The 17,766-nt window shown below is 44.3% G+C and overlaps 1 protein-coding gene across 1 annotated transcript in view; it reads right to left on the bottom strand.

The window, feature by feature from the left end:
* TENM4 (teneurin transmembrane protein 4) overlaps positions 1-17,766 on the bottom strand; it is a 259,651-nt gene that overhangs the window by 14,260 nt on the left and 227,625 nt on the right. Inside the window, exons 21-24 of the mRNA XM_064288757.1 lie at positions 12,502-12,674; positions 7,229-7,464; positions 3,355-3,651; positions 306-1,920 (exon numbers count right to left, since the gene is read on the bottom strand). Coding sequence (XP_064144827.1) covers positions 306-1,920; positions 3,355-3,651; positions 7,229-7,464; positions 12,502-12,674 — 2,321 coding nt within the window. The remainder of the gene's footprint in view (positions 1-305; positions 1,921-3,354; positions 3,652-7,228; positions 7,465-12,501; positions 12,675-17,766) is intronic.

Genomic DNA, 17,766 nt, shown 5'->3' on the forward strand with positions numbered 1-17,766 from the left:
TAAATACATTAAACAGCTCTCTTCACTATGGGACCTTTTATAGGAGCCTTTTATAAGTTAAAATGTATTGTGAAAATTTAAGAATGGTGCTTGCCTTGTCAAATTTATTTGATGCCAGAACTTACTTTTCTACAGAACTTCTCTGATTTAGTGCTTCTTCAGATATACTTTGGAAAATGCTGCTCGAAAAGAAAGTCAGGTGTTTCCCATTACCCCATATCAGCTTTCTAAAGGAAGACTAAGTCTTTTCAGATGACCAGAGAAATCTAGTGGGCCCTGCCCTCTAACTGGACCCTGATACTCACCTGTCATGAAGCACTTGATGTCCTGGGAGTTGCTGATGGGGTTGTTGTTTTTAAACATATAGAGATTAAAAGGCATAATGTTGCTGCTACTAAGTTGCTTCCATAACTCGTGGTCTGGGCTGGTCCAGCGTCCAGCCAGCACATCATAGTCCCGTCGGCCCATGTGGACAAGCTTGGTGAGTGGATCATAGAGGCCACCATGGTAGCCGATGATTATCTGGAAGTTGGGGTTGGTGTCCATGTAGATCTCCCCATAGGCTGTATACAGGATCTGCTTGATCATCAAACCTGTTCCGCTAAAGATAGCAAGGGGGGTCCCAATGTTGTCACAGGCTATGTAAAACTCATCACCACTGCTCAGCTCCATGGCAAAGAGGTGTCCTTGCAGGTCATAGTAGAGGGATGTGATCTCAGAGCTAGAGTGGTTGTAGAGGTGAGTGACCTTGGTGGGGTTGGTTAGATCTGCATAGAAGAACTGCAGATGGTGGCTGTGGCTGCTCTTGCTGGACACTCGCCGCCCTAGGCCATCATAGCGGTACCTGACACTCCAGCCACCAGCCCGGTTGTAGGCCTTGATGAGCAGGCCAGCTGAGTTATACTCAAAGACATCACCACCCCGCTGCCTCAGGAAGCCATCCTCGTCCACCTTGTATTGCACATCACCCAGCCTAGTGATGCGGTCACGGAGGTCATACCGTAGTGGGGTGAGCCGTGCACTGTTTCCAGGGCTCAGTAAATGTAGGTTCCCATTGAGGTCGTAGCTGTAGCGCCACAGTGGCTTGTCATTGATGGAGACCGTCTGCAACTGGCCATCAGCATCGTACTCATAGGAGTAGCGGGTAGTGTTGGCATAGGGTCCCACCTTCAGTTCCTTCTTCACTACTCGCCCCATGTTGTCATACTGGACAGTCATCCAGTACATAAGCGAGCGGAAAATCTCATATTGCACTTCTTTCATCCGGCCATAGGCATCAAAGTGCTTGGTGTGGGTCATGACTGCTGTGGTAATGATCTGGTTAATGTCATAGTAGATAACACCAAACTTCCCAAACTGCTCTGTCTTGCCTGACACATCATCATAGCGATAGAGATCAATGGGCAGCGGGGTCTCATTGATCACGGCCTGCATGCTGGTCACCCGGAAACTGTTGTCGTAGTTGTAGTCAAAACGAGCATTGACCATGCCTTCCTCCGTGAATCGAAAGATCTGCCGGTCGATCAGGGGCCCAATTTGACGGTAGCGGATGGTGCAGGTGAAGCCCTCGTTCTGTAGGTTGATGGTTTTCAGCATGCCTGCTGTCTCATCATAGGTGAAGCTTACCTTGGTGGTATCATACAGCATCTCGGCCAGCTTTGACAGCTTGCCATACTTGTATATCACCCTGCGCCCAGTGCCCAAGTAGAAGGTGTGGAGAAGGTGCCCGTCCTCAGTGAAGTCCTGGATGACTGAGGCATTGCCTTCAGGGGGTTGGTAGATGTGTCTGTAGTAGCCCACTGAGCGAATGGTCTCTAACGTCTGCCGGGCTACATTTGGCATCGTCACAGAAGAGAGACGATCGTTCTTGTCAAACTCAAAGATGTACTGCCTCTGACTGTGGAGAAGCAGCACCATGGACTGGAGGGGAAGGAAAATAAAGAGATCAGGAGAGGTGCAAGGAGAAAGGCTAGGTCTGTGAACCTAAGACTTAAAGGAAAGGAATGAAAGTCCAAGGAAGCTGGTACTTCTCCCAAGTTATACCCAAATCAGAGCTTTCCAACCAGTGTGGCACACAGGATACTATAAATAGGGGATGGATGTGCTAAGATGAGGCCTTCTCTGAGCTCTTAGCCTTGGCAGGGCCTGGGGTCCCAGAGCACTCATGCCATTTGTTTTCTATGGTGAGCATCCTTGCTGGTCTACCGCATTCTGTGGTATGAAGATGATCATTTTTGCATGTGATACTGTGTGAGGAAGGTTGGGAAGTGCTGGTCTGAAGTATTTGAGGCACTTTCCCTACTGGTTTCCTTGCTCCCAACGCCTTCTCAAATCAATCTTTCTGCTGAAGCAAGAAGGGTTTTCCTAAAATAAAAGTCTGACAATGCCTATTGCCTACTAAACAACTTCTGTTGACTGTCTATGGCCTCCAGGATAAAGACCATCTCTGAGAACGGCCTTTAAGGGTTTGCACAATTGTTTATGTAGTAACAGGTCATACACCTACCCTGGGGTGGGGCAGGCTGTGACGGTAATGGAAAAACCTGGATTGTACAACTGATTCATTGTATGGCCTTAGGAAAGTTTTTTCCCTCTCTGGGTTTGGTTTTCTTCTTAGCACTACTAGAGAACATTAGTCTCAGAGTTGCTCATCCAGCATAAGGTTGGGGAGACTGACCACAGAGAAAGCAGAATCTGGACCCTGGACAGGGGACCAAGAGCCCTGGACAGGGCGCCAGGAGCAGGAAACAAAGCAGGGAGCAGATACCAGAAGTGAGGCATGAGATATGGACTCTGCCTCACACAAAATGCAACAGAGCTACCGTCTTCTCTGATTTGGGTCCAGCTTTTGATTTCAGATCCTTTCTCTGTCCTAGTTCCTGGGATAAAATGAATCCTGACCTGAAGCAAAAGGCATTTATTAAGGCCCCACTCCTCTCAACCCAACATTCAAAGCTCATGATTAAGCACCTTCTGCCTTAGTACTAATACTTAGGCTTCTGTCTTGTTCTCTGTGACTGGATCTCACCATGTGCCCTAGACTTGGGAGCAGTCTCCTGCCCTGGGTCCTGAGTCTTGCTCTGTGAGTCCAGTTAGTGCTTGGGCGTGGTACCAACCCCAGTCTATCAGGTGGTATTTTTACATTCTTCTGCTTCAGAACCCCCATCCACCACTGTATCACCATGATCCATTCAGATATCCCTTGAGGCCCCCTGACTGTCTAAGACAGTTTTTTCTGAACATAGGTTAGGACCGTCACATTGAGGTCGGCAGGCTGGGCCTGGCCATAGATTGAACCACAATGACTGGCCTTCTACGTGGTGCAGCCAGTGATAGAGGAAGACAGACACCTGCCTTTTCTAAGTATGTATAGCTCCATGTCTTCCCGTCAGCAAAGATCCTGGATGTGATGCGACCTGCCTGGTCGTATTCCATTCTCTCAGACATGATACCCCTCTGGATGCCAGCAATGTGGCCCCCCGGGGAGTATGTCACGTTCACGCCGTTCAGCCTGCTGCTGGGTGACCAGAGGCTGGGCCGCCCCGCCTGGTCGTACAGGATCCGTAGAGTGAACTTGCGGTGGTCATCGTAGATCTTCTCTGTGCGTGTCACACGGTCAAAATCCAGAGACAAGAGGTTTCGGTTGTGAACCTGGGGAAGGGGTAGGAAGAAAAGAGAAAATTAATCTGCACATTGAGAACTTTGGTCTCATGGCCACTCTGGCTCTCAACTATACTGAGATGCTCCTGGTTAGAGGAGGCAGCACAGGTCCTGGTTCTGTCACTTGTCAGCTCCATGAAGTTTCCTCATCTGTAAAGTGGGAATAATAATGGCAACTGTGTAGGCCTGTTGTGAAGATAAAGACAATGCAGGTGCTGAGGAAATAGTTGCTGTTAAAGAAGATGATCCACATCACTTTCTAATGTGGACATATGAACAAAGGCGGGTCTTTTTTGGATTCCTCCTAAAAAGAGGGAGGCTAAGAAAATAAATACCTGACCCCGCCTATTATGTGCCAGCAACTGTGCTAGTATTTAACATATAATATCTCATCTAGGCCTGAGGAAACCAAGGCTTGGGAGGTGAAAGGCCTAGCCCCAGATCCTGTGGCTGGTGAGTGATGAGTCTAGATTTGACTCTTACCACTGCAGTGTGCCAACAAATGCTCAGTGGTCCTCTGAGTGGGCCCTACCCTTCTCAGGGCTCTTCCCATCCCATCTACCTGGGGTCTCTCCTGCCCTTCCCTAACACAGTTAGGGCTTCTTGTTCACCTCAGTCAGGCCAAAAGCATATTCTGAGCCCCTTGTAGTGGAGGCCCTGGGGGATTGTTGTTCGAGTGTGTGGCAGCTTCTGGCTGAGGGCTGACTGAGGACACAGCCCCCGCTTTGGGATATTTTGCTCCCGTCTCTAGGATCAGGAGCCCCTTGTATGATCTCCACCCAGTCTGCTAGGTCAACACACAATTCAATTTTCTTTCACAGTCAGAAATACAGGACTCTGATAGGGATAGCAATAAGTCAGGGTTTTTCATATTTTAATAAAGAAAAATACTCCTGGGGTCTGTTTCTATATTTAGACCTACCTCTTAGGTATTGGCTGCCTCTGAAACCCTGCCAGGTAGTCTGAAGCTAAAATGATGGTTCCCTCTCATTGGTTCTTGGTCTTACGGAGCATTTGGGCACATTTTCTTTCCTTCTATTAGTCACTGGTTAATTAACTTTGACTAGTAGCAAGGAAGACTCAGAGGAAAGCAGGTAATTTAGATCCCATGGTGCAAAACTCCACATGTGAACTGAGGTAATGAAAGGCCCCTTTGGAGCTTTATATGGTTAAAAAAAAAAGAAAGAAAGAAAGAAAAAAGGGGGGTCCAGCACTAGAAATTAAGGCTAGGATTCTAGCCTCCACTTTGTGATCAACTTTCTGTGTGATCTTGGGCAAGTCCCTTGCCTTCTCTGAGTCTCGATTCTTCCTCTGTAAAACTACAGGGTGGTTGTTGTGAGGCTTGAAGAAACATATGTAAATTAGCTAGTAGACTGCTGGGCGTATAGAAGGTACTGAATAAATGGCTGCAATGATTTCCATTAAGCGACAGCAAATAATCATGGACCATCCTCCGTGGATGTACAGACGTGTGTTTCCCCCTTCTCCCCATATAAATTATAAAGCCCTGAAGATAAGGGTTTATAATGATGATGCCGAGATGACTTTAGCTGTGAATGGCCTGGTTATAATAAGGTTGCCTTCTCTGGGGTAATCAAATACAACTGCAAAAGCAAAACCAGCGTGGCAGACAATTCCCATGAAAAATAGAGGCGTTGGAGGCTGAAGCTGTGCTTTCCGCAGAGGAGGCAAAGGAAGATACAGGGGCTGCGCTGCCAGTGATGACGGCGACCTATTCAAAGAATCTTTTTGTAAGGTTCCCTTAGGGCCCCCCAGGGTGGTGACACCCAGCCAGCAGCCCCTCACACCCCCAGAGGACCCCTAGTGAAGGGGAACTATACCTCTGTGGCAAAAATTAATAAAATTGAATTAAGCAGCTCACAGGGGAATCGCCTAATGCTTCCTGAGCTCGGCAGTGGCGGCAATGAGATTATTTTACATTTTTCTTTATTAAAAAATGAGCTCCATTATGGGGAGGCACACCCAGCCAACATTCTAATTCCACATGCTGCCACTGTGGGTGGCCATTTATTTCGGGAGGATGCGGAGATGTGGCCACCCGACTGGAGCACCATTAATCTGTGGCTGGGAGAGGGACCAATTAAAGCTTGGGAAACTTTTAGTCCAGTTTGCACAGCAGAGAGGAAATCCTAATAGTACTAATCGGCACCGTTTATTGAACACCTGGCGTCTGTCAGCACTGAGTTAGGTGCTTTGAATATATTATCTTGTTACTGCAAAAGAAGCTGAGGCTCAGAGAAGTTCAGTTGCTCAAGGGTGCACACGCCCAGGCAGGAATCAAACCCAGGGACAACTTTCCATTTAGTACTGGGAAGAGGTGGTAGAGGCCGAAGATGTGCACGAAGGGAAGAATTCAAACAGGGAACTAGTGGGAGGCTGTTACTATGCCAGATAATTGTTAGGGTTCTTGGTTGAATTCTACTGAAGGAACCAGGAAAGTCTGGTTTTTTGGATTCTGTTGTGGGCACTGAGCTAAGAGACAGAGTACCTATTTTCTAATCTTTACCACCATCTTGCTGTGGGAAAAATCACTCGCCCTCGCTGGATCTTGGTCACCTCATGTATAAAACAGGGGTTTCGATGAACTTTCTTTGCTGAAAGGCAGGGACCCAAAAGAGTCTCAGATATGTTGCTATGCCGATGCTTCTGTGGTTTTTAGAACGTTGGGAACACTTGGCTCAGTTTTGTGGCTCACTTCAGCTTAGCACATATCCCCTGAGCCCCTGTTGCCTGCACGGTGCTGTGCTGGAAGCCAGGGCTAGTTCATTAGTGTTCACTTTCCCTATCACTTTCCTTTCTGAAGCTGGAGGGAAAATGAGTAGTCAGGCCCTGGGGCAGAGGCCACCCTCTACAGAAACAAGGGAAGTGAGGCAGACAAAGGGCTGATTTGGGGGATTTACGTATTGAAAAGCACTCTGAAATGCCAGGCTGCAGATGCCAAACCACTGACAGTGACAGCTATGGTGGTGGTAGTTCTACTCGTTTTGGAAGAATAACTATGTCTGAACAGAGTGGAAAATGTGGGTTAGGTTCCAAACAGTTCAAGTGAAATCTGGCACATGTAACAATAGTAATAACAATAATAATAATAGCAACAACAAGAACAGCTATTATTGACCACTTATTATGTGCCAGACTCTGAATGAGGCGCTTTATATATTATTTCTAATCCTTGTAGCACTGTGAAACTATTTTTATTTTCCCCATTTATGGAAAATGAAACGGAGGCTCTAAGAGATTACTGACTTGCCCAAGTTCACTGAGGAATGACACACAGCTGGAACTCCAGCTCAGCCCTAACAGCAAGGCCAGTGATCTTTCCAGAAGTAAAAACTGAAAAGATTGACAAGAGACTCTTACTACATGTGGTTCCTTGATTCATTTTCTCCCTTTTACAGATGAGGAACCTAAGGTCCCAGGAAAAGTTTTCTCCCTCAGATCAGTCCGGGGGAGTTTCAAGAACAGAACCTAGTTCTCCAGCCTTCCTCCTTCTTTCTTTTCCCACAAGATCCAGAGGCTGAGACCTGCTTGGTAAGGCCTTGCTCACCCGCAGCCGGCGCCCGAAGACGGTGACCTGGCCGCGAGCCTGCTCCTTGCGCTGCCTCCACTCTACCAGGTTGAGTCCGTTGTCAATGGGCAGCGTGACGTTCCTCTTGCCCACGGTGGGGTTGACGGTGCCGGCCAGCAGGTGGGGCTCTGTCTGTAGTGCCACCTCCATGCCATTGGCCAGCAGCAGCCGCAGGGAGCCGTCCGCCCCGATGTAGTAGCTGTTCCGGACTTGGTCTGAGGGAGAAGAGATGGACAAACTCTGCTCAAAAGGAGTGAGGGATGGAGGGAGATACGTGCTTTTGTTTCCTTCTGACTATGGGAGTAATGTATAATCATTAAAAAAAAGTAGGAAAATATATGGAGGAGAAAAGACCACCCAATTATCCCAAAACCCAAAGAAAATTGTTGCTAATATTTTGGTGTATTCCCATATTTTATGATATTCCCTAAAACATTTATAAATAGTTAAAAATAGTTGCTTACAGAGCTTTTCACTGATCATTATACCATCACTAAATATTTTTTCACAAATATTCTTCTTAGTGGCTACATAGTATTCCATTGTTTGGTAATACTATAATTTATTTAAACAACAGTCAAAATAGAAATTCAGGGTGTTTTCACTTTTTCATAATTATAACACTGCAAATAAATATATTTTAAACCTTATGCCAAGTGAAAGAACCTAGACGGAAAAAGCCACATATCGTATGGCTGCATTTATACGAAATATCCAGAATAAGCAAATCTAGAGACAGAAAGTAGATTAGTCAGGGCAGGGGCTGGGGGTGGGGAGTGACCGCTAATGAGTACGTGGTTTTTGGGTGATGAAAACGTTCTGGAATTCGACAGTGGTGATGATTGCCCAACCTTGTAAATACACTAAAAATCACTAGAATTGTACATTTTAAAATGACAGATTTTATGGCATATGAATTATATCTCAACTGAAATATATTTATATATTTTGTGTAAATCAATACCTTCATTTTGGAATATTTCATCAAAATGGACTGTTAAAAATATAATTACTAGAGCAAAGGGTTGAACATTTTAAGGCCCTTGATATAGACTAGGGTAATAATGTTCTTTACAAAAGGTGAAAAATAACTCTAATATCTAAATTACTGACGAAATACTTTATATATGTGTGTGTACATATAAAATTTAATTGTATATATAATTTAATTATAAATTATTCAATAACATATATTTCATATTTAATATATATTTAATAATATATATTTAATGTATGTTTAAAATGACCCCTGGTGGTACACTGGTTAAGTGCTTGACTGCTAACCAAAAGGTCAGCAGTTTGAACCCACTCAGCCGCTCCACAGGAGAAAAGACCTGGTGAAGTGATAGGTTCTTGAAAAATTACAGCCTTGGAAACCCTCTGGGGCAGTTCTACTCTGTTATATGGCGTCGCTATGAGTCGGAATCGACTCAGTGGCACACAACAATATATATTTAATAAATCATTGTCATATATATACATGTATATGTGCACAGGTGCGTGTGTGTAATATATGACAATGATTTAAAAATAAATCTGATTTTGAAACGTTAAATTGATTAAAACATTCTAATTTGGATCTTTAGCTAAAAGAAACTTCCGGAGGAAAAAAGTAACTGTAAAATGTGTATTTAGCTTTTTCTAAAAATGGAACTATCTCTGAGTTTGCCTTGGAGCTTCCTGCCTGTTGCCTTTCCTCAGCTGTTTGTCTGCACTGCCTCTCTCTTCAGTAAATACTAGCCCAAGTCCTTCCTTCAAGGCTCTGCTCAAATGTCACCTCTTCCCAGAAGCCTCTCCTGTTCCTCTGGTCAGAATGAATGCTTCCCACTCTATATACCCACCAGCCTCTATATGTGTCTCATCAGTAGCCTTGCATTTGAGGGGTGTAGAGTTCACCACTCATATTTAATGAATTCTCAGATATCTTATTGCTTATTGTGAGCAGCACTATCCCCTCAGAGATTAAGAGCATGGACTTTGTAGTCAGGCTGTCTGGGTTCAAGTTCCAACTCTGCCACTGTCTTGCTGTAAGCCTTTGGGAAAGTTACTTAACCTCTCATGCCTTGGTTTCTTCATCTGTAAATTGGGGATAATAAATGTGTCCTTGTCTCATAAGGACGCCATGAGGATTAAGTGAGATGATAAATATGAAGAGGCGAGAACACTGCCTGGCACACGGTAAATGTTATGTGAAAGGTAGCTATTACTAGTTTTATGTGCCTAGCACTATGCTAGCCACTGTCATGTATATCTCTTGTTTCTCCCTTCTATCTCCACCACTCCCACTTTACAAACTTGTTATAGTGAACTTTTCTAGCGTTGATCATGGCCCTTCAATAGTTCTTCATTGCCTTTAGATTAGCAGTTAAAAGAGTGAGCTCTAGAGCCTCTTTGTGTCGAAATACCCAGCTAGGTATGAGACTTTGGGCAAACTACTTAACCCCCCTGAGCCTCATTATTCTCATTTGGGAAATGGACATATTAATAACCCTACTTCATAGGGGGGTTGTGAGGATTAAATAAGACTATGATTATAAAAGGGAGTCCCTGGGTGGTGCAGATGGTTAAGTGCTCAATTACTAGCTGGAAAGTTGATGGTTTGAACCTACCCAGAGGTGCCCTGGAAGAGCTGGTGATCTTCCGAAAGATCACAGCCTTGAAAACCCTAGGGAGTAGTTCTACTCTGCACACATGGGGTCGCCACGAGTTAGAATCGACTTGACAGAAACTAACAACCAAAACCAAACCAAACCCAGTGCCGTCGAGTCGATTCCGACTCATAGTGACCCTGTAGGACAGAGTAGAACTTCCCCATAGCGTTTCCAAGGAGTGCCTGGTGGATTCAAACTGCTCACCCTTTGGTTAGCAGCTGTAGCACTTAACCACTACACCACCAGGGTTTCCAAATATATATATACATATATATATATTACTTAATAAGTACTCCAAAATGCTAGCTGTCACTATTGTCATTAGGTTATGTATGTGCTCAGTAAACATTTGCTGGATTGAACTAAATGTGTTCCAGGCTATGTCAAGCAATAATGATGCATTTTTTGTATTGCATCTTCACTGTTAGAAGGCATCAAATCTACCCTTCTCTTGCACTCCCTCTTCCCTCCCTCTTTCTCCCTTTCTTTCTCACAAATACACAATTGTAAAATCTGCCTCAAACTTGCTATGCATTATTTACTGACAATCTGTATTTCACTTCCTTTGAACAGTGAAAAAGCTTGTGTCAATTTATCTTTTAAAGCTGCTCCTTGCTGAATCCACATATGTCCATTAATGGTGACTTTGGCAGGAACAGCATCTGTAGAGGCCCATCTCAGATGATCCCCATTTAATCTGGGCTGTGACTTCTCAAGGCTGCCGCTCATTAGTAGCTACTTCTTATTTCTTCCGTAGCTCACACATAAGATGAAAACTAAAGAGCTTTTCACAAAGACTCTACTGAGGTGGCTGTGAAACTGAGCACTGAGCCTGGTTTTGCAAGAAGGAAGAGGAGGTTGGCAAGTGTACCAAAGAGGAGAAACAGGTACCATGTTTTCTAGATTCCAAGTTGTACTTCTTCATTGCACATTTTAACATTTCTGAGATTGGAATTCGTCTTACAATCTTCGCATATGCTTAGAGCAGTGTGTCTTGTTTTTTTCCCACGTGAGAAGCTGCTATTCAATTGGTGAAAACGAAGGAAATGTAGCACTTTTGAATTAAAAAAAAAGTTGACATAAGAAAGCTTGCATCAACCTTTGAACAAAATACTCAAAGCCAGCTTAACAGTATGGAGTGGATGGATGAGACGGTTCTTAACCACAGAGAAGAAATTAGGCCTGAAGGACAAGTGGCCCGAGTTGTCAGAGACCCTGCTGTCCTTGGTCAGGCAGAATCCTGGCTGGCTCTGAATTGGCACCATCTCTTGGCAATAACCCACTGAAGCATAAATACCTGGGGTGTGTCCCTACTCACTGCTAAAGGCACTTGGTAGGGAAGGAATTCCAGGGCTACCTTTCTCTTTCTTTGACTGAGAACCAGTATTATTCTGGGAATTGTTTTTTTTTTAAAAAGACATAGAACTACATTTGGAAATAAAAATGGTTGTAAAAATATATAAACATTTATTTTCTTATGGTTAATCAAGCTGCCTGTTAATTCATTACTTAATCCAACAAGTACTTACAGAGTACTTACCAGCACATGCTAGTCTCTTTACATACACTGCCTGAAGACATCATCTGAGCAATCCCATGAAGCAGGTATTATAATAATTCACCCCCAGTTCCCAGACTGAAAAACTGAGGCTCAGGAAAGAAGAGTGACTGCACTCACTTCACAGTGGTAGGAACTGGCACAGTGGGCACAGGGGTCCAGGTCTGTCTACCCAGAGCCCACGCGCTCTGCACTGCTCCACACCATTCAACATGGTTTCAACATACTTTCTTTTTCCAGAGGAGAAAACCAAGGGCCAGAGCAGGCAGACAACTTGCCCCAAGTCACATGGTGACGTGGTGACCAAGTCAGGACCAGAATGTGGGCTTTCTGACTCCCTCCCAGTCTAAAGCTCTTTTTACTATTTTCTGTCAAAGCTGTTGGGAATACAAAGAGCCCTCCAGAGGGCTGGAAAAAATCAGGCAAGGCTTTCTGAAGTGAAAGCTTCTTTTCCTTGTGCTTACTAAGGCCAACAAAGCTACATGTCCCACCCTGGGTCACCACACCCCATGAAAACAACTGAGGCAGAAGATTCATAGCAACATTTCATTGTTGTGATTTACCCAATCAACACACACTGAGAAGAAGGGTCTCTTTTCTATGGAATCCTAGCAGAGGCACAAACTGTTCTCACCTGAGCTACAGGAAGGACTTCTTCACACCAAAATCCCTTTCATAATTAGGTATAATTATTCTTGTCCTTTGTCCACGCCTGCACCAGTAGGAGCCTAAGTCTTTAATCTGAGAGCCATTAGAATGGTAGGATAGCAAGGCCACCTGGATGAGAAGCTAATGAATTCTCCACTCTTTATTCTGATGATAATGGATTGGGACAATGGATATTACTCAGAAGCTTCCGGGAGAGAATTTACAGGACTGAGGCTGGTGTGTGCTTTGCAAATTAGGAGGAAATACAGAGAGAAACCAGCTGTAACACTTTCCTGTTCCTCGATGCCCCAGAAGCACCTGTTTCTTGTGGCTTTTTCCTCCAGGGGTCTCCCCACCCCTCTGCCTCAAAGTCCTCAGGCCCCCAGCTGGCTTACCTTGCAACAGTGTATAGAAGGCACCTGAGGCAGATAAGTTGGTGGTTATGGTGACATCATCCTTGTTGGAGGTCTCTACCTGGACATGCACTGAGCTGTCTGTATCGCTTCGGAAACTGCTGACCTGGCCAGTGGGGAAGGTCACATTTGTCAGGCGGCCAAAGCTGTCATACCTGAAAACCAAGGAGTGGCACTGAGTAACAGAAATAAAATGATGCCCTAGTTGGAACCTGGCACATTCTTCCTAAAGCTCTAGTTTTGCATGTTGTTTCTCTTCCCGGTTGGATACATTTCCATGTTTCATATATCTCCTGCATGGGGCTTGGCACATAGTTTTTGGAATACAATACCATCTGCTGATTTACCTCTCCGAGTCTTCCTTTCCTAATCCATAAAATGGAGATAGTAACCTCTGCCCTACCTACTTTCCAGGGTTTCTGTGAGGAACACATGAATGTGCCCCTGAGCTACAAAATATCCACTCACAAAGGGATGAGATGATGGCCATGATGAGACTGTTGACCCAGAATCTCAGAGCTGGGGGACTCCCCAGAGGTGATCTGGTCCAACTTGATGTCTGAATATCCTCTGTAAAACCCTCAAGAAATGGTTATCCAGGGCTTTTCTGAACTGCACTAGAAATGGAGAAACCATTACCCAGGAGCTTCCTGGGCTGCTGCAAATCATGGGGAAAGGGGATCAGAATCCAAACCAGGACTCTCCTGCCCCATAAGCAGGTTAGTCAGATGGGTTCTTGCAACCTCTTCCCACCCAGCACTAAGTAGCTATGTGTCTGCGCCTCTCAGAACCTATGGCTTTGGCCTGATGTGGTCTGTCTGAAGCATCATAATTGAACCTTAATTCTCTTCCTCATTTACCTGATAGTAATAAAAGAAATACCCACCAATATTGAGCACCTACTATGTACCATGCATGGTTCCAGTTGCTTTTCATTCATTCTCTCATTTAATCCTCACAGCTAGTCTAAATGGTATGTATTGTCTCCATTTCACCTAAGAGGGGATTGAGGCTCAGAAAAGTGAAGTCACCTGCTCCAGGTCACGCAGCTAACAAGTGGGGTAGAGTCAAAACTCAGCTCTGCCTATTTCTTTCTTTTCTTTTTTTTTTTTAATAATTTTTATTGAGCTTTAAGTGAACGTTTACAAATCAAGTCAGTCTGTCACATATAAGCTTATATACACCTTACTCCATACTCCCACTTACTCTCCCCCTAATGAGTCAGCCCTTCCAGTCTCTACTTTTGTGACAATTTTGCCAGTTTCTAACCCTCTCTACCCTCCTATCTCCCCTCCAGACAGGAGTTGCCAACACAGTCTCAAGTGTCCACCTGATACAAGTAGCTCACTCTTCATCAGCATCTCTCTCCAACCCATTGTCCAGTCCCTTCCATGTCTGATGAGTTGTCGTCGGGAATGGTTCTTGTCCTGGGCCAACGGAAGGTTTGGGGACCATGACCACCGGGATTCTTCTAATCTCAGTCAGACCATTAAGTCTGGTCTTTTTATGAGAATTTCAGGTCTGCATCCCACTGCTCTCCTGCACCCTCAGGGGTTCTCTGTTGTACTCCCTGTCAGGGCAGTCATCGGTTGTGGCTGGGCACCATCTAGTTCTTCTGGTCTCAGGATGATGTAAGTCTCTAGTTCATGTGGCCCTTTCTGTCTCTTGGGCTCAAAATTATCTTGTGATCTTCGTATTCTTCATTCTTCTTTGATCCACGTGGGTTGAGACCAATTGATGCATCTTAGATGGCCACTTGTTAGCATTTAAGGCCCCAGATGCCACACTTCAAAGTGGAATGCAGAATGTTTTCTTAATAGAATTTATTTTGCCAGTTGACTTAGATGTGCCCTGAAGCCAAGTCCCCAAACCCCCACCCTTGCTCCGCTGACCTTCAAAGCATTCAGTTTATCCCATAAACTTCTTTGCTTTTGGTCTAGTCCAGTTGAGCTGACTTTCCGTGTATTGAGTATTGTCCTTCCCTTCACTTAAAGTAGTTCTCATCTACTAACTAATCAGTAAATAACCCTCTCCCACCCTCCCTCCCTCCCCCCTTCGTAACCACAAAAGTATGTGTTCTCAATTTATACTATTTCTCAACATCTTATAATAGTGGTCTTATACAATATTTGTCCTTTTGCCTCTGACTGATTTCGCTCAGCATAATGCCTTCCAGGTTCCTCCATGTTATGAAATGTTTCACAGATTTGTCACTGTTCTTTATCGATGCATAGTATTCCATTGTGTGAATATACCACAATTTATTTAACCATTCATCCGTTGATGGACACCTTGGTTGCTTCCAGCTTTTTGCTATTGTAAACGGAGCTGCAAACATGGGTGTGCATGTATCTGTTCGTGTGAAGGCTCTTATTTCTCTAGGGTATATTCCGAGGAGTGGGATTTCTGGGTTGTATGGTAGTTCTATTTCTAACTTTTTAAGAAAACGCCAGATAGATTTCCAAAATGGTTGTACCATTTGACATTCCCACCAGCAGTGTATAAGAGTTCCGATCTCTCCGCAGCCTCTCCAACATTTATTATTTTGTGTTTTTTGGATTAATGCCAGCCTTGTTGGAGTGAGATGGAATTTCATCGTAGTTTTAATTTGCATTTCTCTAATAGCTCTGCCTATTTCTAAACCACCACCTGCATCTCTGTCTTCTACAAACATTTCTGCACTGGCCATTTGCAAGTATCCACTGCGTTTTTTTTTTTTTACTGCATACCTGTTCTTCCCTGCTGCAGATGTGGCTGGAAGATGGCAGGGAGTGGGCTATTAACATTTTAATTATTTTTAATTAGGGACAACTGAAGTGTAAAACGGCAGGTCTAAACAGCCTTTTTGCATTTGTGTGTGAATGGGGGAAAAAACTCTTCATTCACATGTCAATATTTCTGATTTTTGCTTATGCTCAAAGTTGAAGCATGGGTTCAGCCGTGTATGTTTCCTCCCATGTACTTTGGTCTCCCTACTGGACTCTTTTTACTGCTTTTACGGGGTGAAGCTAGCCCCTGGGTCCCTGAGGGTTTTCACAATGGTGAAATGAAAGGTCAGGTAGTTCAGCTCCATCCTAGCTCTTCCTGTGATTGCTTCAGCTGGGACCTGCAGCTATCGTGCTTTCAGGTGAGACTAGGTAGGTGAGACTAGGTAGGCCTTCACTGAGCAATCTTCTAACATCAGACTGGGTGCTGCCACAGACACTGCTGTTTGCCAACTCTGTATCTGTGCCTGGTACTGATCACCGTGGCACTCTTTATACTGATTGGTAACAGTTCTCAGTGAAGCCTGACACAGAAGAGGTATTGGTAAAAGTCTTTTGAATGCATCACCCCAGGCCTTGGCCCAAGAATAGTTCTGGAGAAAGAGCCAAGGGATTTGGGGAAACCTGACTCTTTCTATTGCTGAGGCTGGAGGAAGGGGAACGGGAGCCCTTTCCAGAATGGCAAGACAATGCAGTGGTTTCTATCACATGGCCTCAGACCCCGGGCTTGGGGGCAGGGCTTTGGGGCTGTTATTAGTTCTTTGAACCTCTCATAGGCTCTTAAGGGACTTTAGAAACCTATTTTGTGTCATAATTCCTTATTTTTCTCCTTTAGTACCGAGTCAGGTTCTTCTAGGAAAAAGTCTGGTGGCCTAGGGAAGGTGGTGGGTGAGGGATCAGACTTGGCCTGGAGGGTCAAGGGGGCAGCATTGGCCATTGCAGCTGGGTGAGGGAGTAATTCTGAGATTTCTCCCAGGAAAGAGGGGTGAGTCTTGCGATAAAGATCTGGGACACTTGTCCCAGGGCATCTCACCTCTGAGACTCTCAGAGTTCTGCTCCCTTCAATCCTAAAAGAGGCTGGCATTCTTTTTAACCCTTTATGGCTGCTAGGAATTTGCCAGGAAAGAAATTCATTAAAATGTTTACAGTGCTTCTCTCTCTAGGAGGTAGAATTGCAGGTGATTTGAACTGCTTATTTATATATATTTTATAGTTTCAGGATTTTCTATAGTTAAAATGGATTATTTTCATAATCAGAAAAATGCTGTGACAACCTAAGTAATGTCATGTACAGGGAACTCATGAATATGGCCACCTTAGGGGAAGCTGTTGTTGTTAGGTGCCATTGAATCAGTTCCAACCCATAGTGACTCTGTGTACAACAGAAGGAAACATTGCCTGGTCCTGCACCATCCTCACAATCATTGCTATACTTGAGCCCATTGTTGCAGCCACTGTGTCAATTCATCTTGTTGAGGGTCTTCCTCTTTTTTGGCCAACCCTGTACTTTACCAAGCGTGATGTCCTTCTCCAAGAACTGGTTCCTCCTGATAACATGTCCAAAGTACGTGAGATGAAGTGTCACCATCCTCATTTCTAACGACTATTCTGGCTATACTTTTTCCAAGATGGATTTGTTCGTTTTTCTGGCAGTCCATGGTATATTCAATATTCTTCACTAACACCATAATTAAAATGCAGCAATTCTTCTTTGGTCTTCCTTATTTGTTGTCCAACTTTCACATGCATATGAAGTAAGTGAAAATACCATGGCTTGGGTCAGGCGCAACTTAGTCCTCAAAGTGACAGACATCTTTGCTTTTTAACACTTTAAAGAGGTCTTTTGCAGTAGATTTGCCCGATGCAATATGTCACTTGATTTCTTGACTGCCGTTTCCATGGGTGTTGATTGTGGATCCAAGCAAAATGAAATCCTTGATAACTTCAGTCTTTGCTCTGTTTATGATGATGGTCCAGGTATGATGGTCTAGGTGTGAGGATTTTTGTGTTCTTTATGTTGAGGTGTAATCCATAGTGAAGATTGTAGTCTTTAATCTTCATCAGTAAGTACTTCAAGTCCTCCTCATTTTCAGCAAGCAAGGTTGGGGCACCTGCATATTGCAGGTTGTTAATGAGTCTTCCTCCAATCTTGATGTGGCATTCTTCTTCATATAGTCCAGCTTCTTGGATTATTTGTTCAACATACAGATTGAATTAAGTATAGTGAAAGGATACAACCCGAATGCACATTTTTCTTGATTTTAAACAATGCAGTTGCGGGTATAAGGCCATTTAAATTACTGGCATTTATAGGAGAGACTCACTGTGAGGACATGCTAGCGATAGCAATTTCCAGGCCTTTTCAGTATAATATGACTAGGGTATCCTGAATTTACGAGCCAAGAATCAAGACCCCAGAAACTGGTTGTACCTTGGCCACCTTAGCTGTATCTGTGGTTCATGATCACTCTTCGTACTGTAA

The sequence above is a fragment of the Loxodonta africana genome, chromosome 7, assembly GCF_030014295.1.
Source record: "Loxodonta africana isolate mLoxAfr1 chromosome 7, mLoxAfr1.hap2, whole genome shotgun sequence".
Classification (NCBI taxonomy): domain Eukaryota; kingdom Metazoa; phylum Chordata; class Mammalia; order Proboscidea; family Elephantidae; genus Loxodonta; species Loxodonta africana.